The sequence below is a fragment of the Lupinus angustifolius genome, chromosome LG06 (genome assembly GCF_001865875.1).
Source record: "Lupinus angustifolius cultivar Tanjil chromosome LG06, LupAngTanjil_v1.0, whole genome shotgun sequence".
NCBI lineage: Eukaryota > Viridiplantae > Streptophyta > Magnoliopsida > Fabales > Fabaceae > Lupinus > Lupinus angustifolius.
In genome coordinates, this window is record NC_032014.1 from 26,092,266 (window position 1) to 26,102,322 (window position 10,057).

The following is a 10,057-nucleotide window of genomic DNA, read 5'->3' on the forward strand; positions in this document are numbered from 1 at the left end:
GTGGGAAGAGAATTGGCACGGGTAGCCATATTGTGGGATTTCGAGAACTGACACTGGTAGTCAGTATTGCGGGTAAAGAATTGGCACTGGTAGCCATATTGTGGGATTTCGAGAACTGACACTGGTAGTCAGTATTGTGGGAAGAGAATTGGCACGGGTAGCCATATTGTGGGTAACTTCGAGAATTGGCACGGGTAGCCATATTGTGGTGGGTGCATTCGAGATCGGTTCTTACAGTGCAGTAAGAATTCGATAACAGAGATCTGGGCTATTTTATCCTGGGGACGGCGTGGTTGATAGTCTGCTTGCACATTTTGGGCAGTGCCACGAAACTTCTTAAAGAGAGCGACCTGGTCGTGATTCAGCCAGTAAGTATTATTTCGTGCCATTTAGAATTGCTGCAAACTACGGTAACAACATTTTCTGATGTGTTTTTTAGGGAGTATATTTGTTATTCACAAGTTAGGCAATTGCATATTAACCAATATATAATTAATTAAAAATATATTTAAATCTAAAAATAAATAAATAATTGTTTTCCTAACAAATGACAATGGAGACACATATGATACAAGTTGTAGAAAAGCATATAGTCACCCTTTTATAATGTTCGTCTGTCTCCAACAAAAAAACACCAACAGTGAAATTTGTCATGTGAATAACCTTTAATGAGTCAAATAAATAATTAGAGCCAATTTAAAGCATTTTAATCCCTTACAATCAGTCATCAAGTGTTTAGAACTTTACATGATTTGTGAATACTGATATGATCTTATTAAAATTTTGAATTGTGGTATACTTTCCTATTTTCCCCTTTTGTAGAGAGAAAATAAAATAGCCCCTTTATCTTAAAATATCCTGACATGTTTTATGACGTTGGAATTCTCAATGTCATTCTGCATATCACATAGAGGAGAGAGAAATTGTTTCTAACCTTCCTAATATTGGTACCATAGATTTAGTTCATCCCCTTTATGAAGCTCAATTTTTTGAAAATTTATATTTGATAATTATGGTAATGAACTAATTATTAGGAATTTAACATTTTATCTATGTCCTAATACAATATTTGGATGGTATATGTACATCTAATCACTATATTTATGAAAGAAATAGTTAATTTTAACGAACCTTATATTAATTTTTTTTTGTTTGCAATGTTAGTATTTAGGAGCAAAATTTAATGATGTAATTGAGTTTTATAATATCATTTTAGTAGCATTTAAGTCATATATATATATATATATATCAGATTAATAATTATTATTTTTTAGTAATTTTCTTTTATAATTTTAAGTAGATGTGATTATGTGAAAGTAACTTTAAAAATTATAATTTTACCAACAAAACATTAGTCTAGTGACGTAAAATCGTACTAGATTACAATATGGTCAAAAAGTGAATAATTCAATTCGTGTGAGAAACAATCACACACTCCAAAAAGAAAAAGATTAATTCCTTATAGGTTGACGGAATATCCTTCATACTATAAAAAAAATTAATTATACTTCTGAAAGCAATATCAAATAATAAGAAAAATCCAATGTCTCCTTAAGAAATAGAGTCCTAGGTCAACCCCAATTATCTCTAGAAAATCGCATGTCATAGACAACAAAATTCCACCATCTCAGTGCTTCAAATTTAGTTGCAAAGTATTTTAGAAAAGGGAATACAAGTTGAACATAAGTGTCATTCCTAAAATTTTGGAGATAAAATATAAATTGATCAATGTTCTTGATTTGATGGTGTTTTCTTCTTTTCACGAAGGAATGGTGTGAACATCATTAATAACCCAAGTGCTTCAACTAAATTAAGGATAAAGAACACTCTCTCAGCACCTGCATTTCAATTTACCACATGTTAGGCAGAAAAACATTTGGAGACTCTAAAATTGAAAAATTAAATATTAATTTGGTGTGAAGATGAAACTACATCAAATTATCCTCTAAAGAAAAATATACCAAATAACAAGTATAAATTTGAGTCTTCAAAGATTTAAAGTGGCATCAAATTAGTCCCTAATGACCAATGTGATAGCACTTAAACTTACAAGGCCTAAATTGGTGCACTTTTACATTACAGGACCAAATTGATAGCATATCAAAGTTAACATAAGATAAAGGGTTTTCATCTAGAGAAATATAAATCAACAAAAACAAATTAGTTAAGCATTGCACCTGGGAGGAAAGAAGCATGGATCCGTTTCTGTGACCAAGTTAATCTACATTGACCACAAAGGTAATAAGAAAAGTGAAAGATAACTTTCCAGGAAATAGAGGGTTTAGACTTTAGGATGAAGCTTCAACACAAATGAATAGATTAATCCATATAACAAAAGATATATAAAAATATAGAGACCAGTATGCTAGTTTTATTATAGCAACTTTGAGCAAGTACCATGTGAAATATTAATTCCTCATACAGATTTGTAATCACATTTTTGAACTACGACAAGCGAATAAAACATATGCTCGCAAATCAAATGGACACTCACATTGCACCACCAGTGGCAGGGCCAATTGCTTTGAATAGTGACATAGAAGTCATAGCAATTCCATTAGCTTCCCCCCTCTGGTGTTGTTCCTGTTTTCCATATAAAAAAAACCCATTGTTACAAATTCCATCAAAAAGTAATCTATACATTTGGAAGGAAATAAAATGCTATGAAAAGATCCAAATTTTACCACAACTCTGTTTTGGATAAGGAATAAACCAGTTATGATGGTTATCTGGGTTCATAAAAAAGAATACCATCAGTTAAATTTGTCATGTAAATAATTCAGTGAATCAGTGAAGCCAATTTAACTCATTTGAATCTCTTTACATCAATGGTTAAATAAAGAAAGAGGTGTACTTACAGACAGAAGACTATTCAGAACAGAAGCAATGCTTATGAGTATGAATAGTGTTAAGCCGGACAACATTGCTATGAAAGGATAACTTTGCAAAAGTGGTATAGATAACAACTGCATAAGGTATGAAAGTAATATGACATATTTTAAATAAAACAAATAGTGGAATGGTGAACCATAACTATGGAGAAAATGCTGACCCCTGAGATACGAGCAAGGTTAATCGGTCCAAAAGCTTTTTCCACATAAGGGTACAGAGTAATCTGATAGATGATGAGAGCAAAACCTGACCAATGAAGAGTTGGTTAATAATTAAACAGAATATTTGATATATAATATGAACAAAAATATAAACACTAATATATGTGAGTATATATATATATATATATATATATCATTATTGAAACAAGAAGGGATGGGTTTAATATTGATAAAAGTATAGAAGCATAGGACTTAATGTATTGTGTTTCAAGTGTTTTCAAGTTTTGTGAATACTGCCCAAATTCATTGAAATTCTGGATCATATAGTATATACTAAGAAAAGATAAAATAGCCATACTATCTACCAAATTATACTAATTATTTTTCCGAAGTTTGGAAATGCAAAATAAGTGAAAGGGCTCAAGTCTCAACCAATACCAGTGTAAGAGGAAATTCATTGTATGAAGATATCATATGGCCTCAGGTAAATGTATAACTCATGTGCATCTTTGTAGATGGAATTATGGAAAGTTAGGAAGGAAACACATGTGCCGAACATTAATACTAATATATTATATATGTCAAATGTGTACCTGATATTGAAAGAACATTACCAACATCATCAGTTGTAAAGGTTAAACCCCCCAACCTTCTAGGACTCACTGCCCATAATGAGAAAACCTAAAGAAAAAGTAGAATGATGTTCACTTTTTGATGCATAGATGGACAGAAAGAAGAAGGGAAGTCGAAACATGTTAGACTCATCAAGTAGAAATGATACCTCCTGGTAAGCAACATCATGAAGTGCGAAAACACTATAAACAAGAATAGCTGACATCAAAGGCCAATTCCGAAGTAGGTTTTCATTCTTTTGGATCTTACTATCTTTGCCACCTCCACTGTTTCCATTTTCTAAAGCTTCGGCGTCATCTATGGACTTCCTGTTACCATTGTGGTTATGAAGTGTTTCCTACAGTGGTCCAGTGTTTTAAAACAAACATACCGAGCCACAAAAGACAATTTAAGCAAGGAATGCTACGAAGGAAAAAGTTCATAAGATAATGGTTCTGCATTCTTAATTGTCATCATAAGAGTGTTAAAATAAAAGCCACAAATGATAGAACTTAAGATGCATACCGGAATCCAAATGCAGACGATCGCAGCTACTAATGCCAAACCCGATATTATGAAACAGGGCAAGAAGTATGGAAACCTGCAGGGTGATTTATGTTTTGACAAATGAAAATACTGACAACATTGAAAGATAAAATTATCGAAATACAAAGATGGAAGCCAAAATCAAATGTCTGTTTTATAAAATTAAAAGGAAGGAAGAGGCCACTCACTTATCCCAAAAGGAACCCTTCAAAAATAAATGTGGATATTTCTCTGTAGGCTGCAAGATGAAATTTATCAAACTGTGCTTGATATATGAGTACAATAAGTGTGGTCATGAATGTAAGCATGACCACACAAGCATGTATATAAGTCGAGGAAGAGTTAAAGATGCATTGAAGAATAACAAATAAAAATATTGAAAAGACCATTTGTTTAAATATATAAATGGATTTCTGAAATCAATCATTCCACTCTTCCAGATCTCCAATCAGATTTAGAGTTCAAGCATTAGCCTTCTTAATATATCTAAAGTAATTCAAAAAAAGTCCTCTAATGTCCATGTACAACATTCAATGCAATTCTCAACCTGTCTTTTATACTACATAAGATTACCTGAGCCAAATAGCCTCCCAATGCTGGGCCAATGATTAAACCTATGCCCCAAGCTGCACTGACCTAAAAGCATATCATACCAAATTATTATTACGGATACGAATTTGAAAACTTATGGTAGACATGAGTTAGTGAGGTTTACAGTTGAAAGTCCTATAGCTTGGTGTTCTTCTCGAAAAAGTTCAGAAGCATAGGCCTGTTACATGCATACAAAAATGGATGTTTGAATCAGATTGATCCAAGGAAATCATGTTTCCAAGTGCACAAATTCAAAATCTTAGTTGTGTGGTGGACTCGTGGTTCTGGTGGATGAGAGATCAAATTACTATGTATTAGTTGTTATTAAAGAGTACCTTCACTGGTCCAAACACACCACACAAACTTCCAAGAAGAAATCTGGTGACAATAGCCATCCATAAACTTGTGCTAAGGCCAAACAGTGTGTTGAAAATGACACTGAAATCAAGTAAGCAATAATTATAGAAAACCACTACAACAACAAGCAAACCTTAATCTCACTATGTGGGATCAGCTACGTCGATTAAACGACACAATAATATGGCAAACCACATAGGAGAGCTAAAGAAGGTATCCAACTCATTTGTAGTTATACTTACATTGTAATAATTCCTATAACTAAAACAGGTTTTCGACCATAGCGATCCGATATGATTCCCCACAATACAGATGTCAAACCTCTGCCAAGCATGAACGCGGATCCTACAGCATTTTGTAGTCATATGACAATGAACAATATAGAACTTACAAAGAAAAGAAATACTAGAAGTAATCTTACCCACATAGCCGGCATAGGAACTTATATCTGCTTCTGTTTTAGCAATATTGAAATCCCTTACCTACAAATAAACCAAAGATATGATTTACTGGAGTATGTCCAAACAATTGATAATGCAGAGGGGGAACCACAACTAATAAGCAATTACAAATTAGAATTGCCACATCCAGAAGCTGGCAATGTCAGTTACATTATAAAATATAGTGTTGAGACATGACAGGGAACAAAAATTGGAATATAACAATGTGACTGTTGGACCAGACCATAATCGGGGAGACTCCAACCACAGTGAGTTTCATTGTTATGGAGATATATAAAGAGTGGAGAGCTAAGTGTCACTACCACAAACTTATCAGTCTGCTCCCCTTGTTGGACACATCCACAACCGAGGAATTCTAGTGTTATCGGGTATGCGAAGAGTGAAAAAACATGGATACTACGTCTTAAACCAAAACCTTAAGGTAATGATTACATGAGTAATTTCCATTTATAAAAAATTTCACTAATTACCTCATATCCAATATGTTACTTCACATTTGGATATACTGACTTAATAAGAGATTCCATCATGTGGAAAGTAACAATAAACCGAAGTAGATAGTAAAACTAACCATGAAATAGAGGAATGGAAAGAGAGATGATATAGGAAGAGCTGCACATGACAAAAGAAAGATACATCAGAAAATGGTGAAGCAGTTTCAACTTACTAAGGATATGATCTGTTGATATCTAATATAATATTCCATATTTAATTTTTATATATTTTATTTATAAAATCATATCACAATTTTTTATATTGGTGTATGTAACTTTGATTAACATTTCTTTTATTGTGTGGAAAAACTAAAATGGTAAAATAGTAAAATGGACAAGGTAAAATCACATTATCCAAGTAGTTATAAAATGTTTAATTTTATAAATAGTATAGATATTTTGACCAAGCGCAATAACTATTAACTTGGACTAGGAAAGTTTCACAAGTGACTGTATAAGCTTGAAAAATACTAGTAACACAACTTCACCTGAAAAGATTAATTTCAGAGTTGGAGAAATATGTAAGCTAATGCAATCATGAATAAACGGGAATTAAATTCAATACTGTCACTCTTAGAAGGTTTTACATTGTTATGACATATCATTAGATAAAATGATTAAATATATTTTAGTGGTAAATTTGAAAGTTGTCCATATATTTTTGTTTGTTTTTATTCCACATAATTATTTAACTTGTGACATATATGTCATCCATATAAATTCTGGAAAAACATTCTCACAGGTAACGATAAGAATATATATACCCTACTAGTTGGGAGCATTTTGGTCCCTAACTTTCTTAGAGAAGCTAGCGGTGCATGAAGGAAAAGGGAGACAAAGGAGAAAATCAACAAAGTTTTGTTTTTTTATTATAAAACAATTTTGCTCTTAGTCTATCTAAATTAGTATTTTATTTTAGTCCCTATAGTTACATTCATTGATATGGTGACCATAATATAGTCTTTATTAGATCACATTAGCATTTTTTATCATAGACTAAAACCAAAATTTAAACATAAATTAAGGACCAATATCAAGAAAAAAATAAAATGTAGTAATGAGTTTCAACTTGACTACATGACCCAAAACCAAAATCATATTATATAGTTAAATAAATGGCAGTATAAAAACCAAGAATACATCAAATTTATGCTCTATAAAATTAGACACCTATTTTGATGCCGACCCGTCTGAATTTTGGTTAAATTTGCTTTTTGCAACCTATGTATCAGCTCAACTATTTTGGTATAATGCTAAATGTTGGATGAACCTAACATGATTTGTGCTTATCCATAAAAAAAATCGCCACGTGACATGTTCAACCAGAAAAGCCATTTGTCACCACAAATAAAGGGAAACCAAGATGTACCGATGGTAATTACGGAAGGTGACATCAATACTATACTAAAAAGAATAATATGATATAATACTTTTATTTTTTTATATTCAATGAAATAATATTTTTGTTATGAAGAAAAAAAACTTGTGACCCAGAAAAGGTGAAATTAATTTGTAGCTCCAGAAATGAAAATAGAGTTGAAATGCTTACAAGCACTTAACACCAACATCCATATAATGGCAAGGTTTAGAATGGATAGATTCTGGTTTTGTTCTTTGGCTTGATCCACCTTACAACCAGGGCAATTGTCATAGTACTTTTTCTTCAACAAAGGCTCTCTAATCTTATCTTCTTCCATGTTTGTAATAGAACTTCACTTGTTGTTTTACTCAAACCCCTCCGTCTTATATCATGCAATATCCAATAAAGTTAATAAAACATAAAGAATAATCATTAAGAGATATAAAAGCTAAGGCTACTTTTTTTGAAGCATAAGAAAGAAGAATCAAAGGCTTCAAGGGTTAAGCAAGCATACATACAATTCCTGAAGAAACTTTTGGAGTTGTCCTTGGGATGAAAATGAACAAAGGTATTGCCTTTTCACACGTTATGTGTAGTAGCAAGAAGAGAAAATCACAATGTTTCAACTTTTAAGTAGGCCAACTTTAATACTCACATGTTGGTGCACCCGGTCACACTCTTAAAAATAGCTAAAGGGGGAGTTGGTAAAAGAGGAGAAAACTCAAAAAAAAAAAATATAGTACCATAAAAAAAAGGCTACCATTGCATAAGACAAAAAGATAAATACTTTATATTCTTAGTAATGAAAGAGATTATTTTAAGAGAAAATAGGTATGATCGTGAATTAAACAAATCTTCCAACTCACTAGCAAATGTGAAAAAAAGTGTCCGAGTTTACGAGACCATACTTATTAAGTTTGGATGTTAAATGTACATAACTTTACCTTGTAATGAAGAGTTGATTTCACCCCATAATCACTAAATAATTTTATTGTTGGGCCCAAACTTATAAATAAAAATAAGAAAAATGAAAACATAGAACAGGAGGGATATTATTTTTTCTAAATTCTTTTATTAATCATTTTGCTCATAATTACACACAATTATCAAACAACCATGTGATCCAATATTTGTGTATATATTGGATAATAACTATGTATGAAGAAGATCATGGTGATTAGATTGCAAGAATAGCCAAGTTCAAGTGTCCTCTTGGTAATATTATTAGATATTTAAAACTTTTTCTCTCAAGAATACCTTGCTATGAAGCCGAACTCATTTTTGAGGAAAAACTGTCAAAAATCAAGTATGATTAGAATAATTCATTGGAAAAGTATGATTGAGTTAAAAATTATTATGTCTCAAGTTACATTATAAATCACTTCCTCACAACATACTCAACATATAATTAAATGATAGAAATACACATATTAAATATAGAATAAAACATCTATTTATATTAGATGATAAGTTATATCATTCCGCTACTAAAATTATTATATATGTCATATTTAACTCATTTTCATAGAAATCTTTCTAAAACTAAAAATAAGACATATATTACTATATTTATAATTTTAATGGTCAAATGAGATAATATATCTCTTGATGTATAACAGAATATTTTATTCTCTAGTGAATAATATTAGTAGTTATGAAATATTTACTGATAATTCCTGAATATCAAAGAAGTTAGTAAAGCCTACTAGTTAATATTAAAGCCTATGACAATAATGAACATGTTAACCTCTCCTATCTACAAAAACAAAAGTTCCTAGAAGATCAGCTAGAGAACGTGGAAAATAGACCAAAATACATGTTCTAGACTTTTGAGGGAAATATTATGCAAAATAAAGTAAAATGAAATGACAATTATGTCATTTTATTTATAATTATAATGATATTTTTATTCTTAAAACTAAAAGTAAAAATATCATTTTTTCATCAATAATGGAGAGAATCACTACTCAAAACAAATTCTGTTGTCACTAGGTACCAGGCACTAGGTTACACACTGACACTGCTATTGAACCTTATCGAATGAATGTGTGGTGGTTGGGTCAAGTGTCTAAAGGTCTAAAGGTGACTTATTGGATCTGGGTCACGTTCTTCTGTCATGTAGAACAAAAGGTACCACCAAATCTGATTTTGTTGGGATTATAAATTAAATGATGAGTATTTGGTGCATATTTCAAAAGATAATAAATTATTTTTTTATGAGATAAATTATTTCCTTAAATCTATTGATTATTTAACATGTGTCTCATTTCATTTTTTTAGAAATTTTCATTTTAAAAGAAAAAATAAGACACATATAAATCAATATATTCAAAGAGTAAATTATCTCCGAATATAAAAAGATATTTTATTCTCATTCTGAATTCAAGTAACATAATACAAATTAAAGCCAAATATTGGATATAGATGGCAATATATCACAATTTGAAGTTTTTTTCAATAAAAAATGTTAAAAGTAAGAAAATTATATTTTTCCTCATATTACTTCATTACTAACTGTTTTGAGATACAATTATAAGACTATTTAGTACTGATCTAAATATATCAATAGTGGTATTTGAGATA

General features: G+C 31.0%; 1 protein-coding gene across 2 annotated transcripts; it reads right to left on the reverse strand.

The window, feature by feature from the left end:
- LOC109350340 (protein ZINC INDUCED FACILITATOR-LIKE 1-like) lies at positions 1,515–8,183 on the reverse strand. 2 transcript variants are annotated; one of them, XM_019591579.1, is made up of 18 exons: positions 7,993–8,183; positions 7,664–7,857; positions 6,192–6,232; positions 5,581–5,641; positions 5,402–5,504; positions 5,138–5,240; positions 4,927–4,980; positions 4,785–4,847; positions 4,400–4,449; positions 4,191–4,266; positions 3,835–4,023; positions 3,647–3,734; positions 3,053–3,138; positions 2,859–2,966; positions 2,685–2,729; positions 2,495–2,583; positions 2,178–2,221; positions 1,515–1,838 (listed from the first exon to the last, which is right to left on the reverse strand). In XM_019591579.1, the coding sequence occupies exons 2-18, from the start codon at positions 7,809–7,811 to the stop codon at positions 1,726–1,728; spliced, it is 1,461 nt and encodes a 486-aa protein (XP_019447124.1). In that variant the 5' UTR covers positions 7,812–7,857; positions 7,993–8,183; the 3' UTR covers positions 1,515–1,725. The 2 variants fall into 2 exon arrangements, with proteins under 2 accessions (XP_019447124.1, XP_019447123.1); XM_019591578.1 differs by having other exon boundaries at positions 7,989–8,183.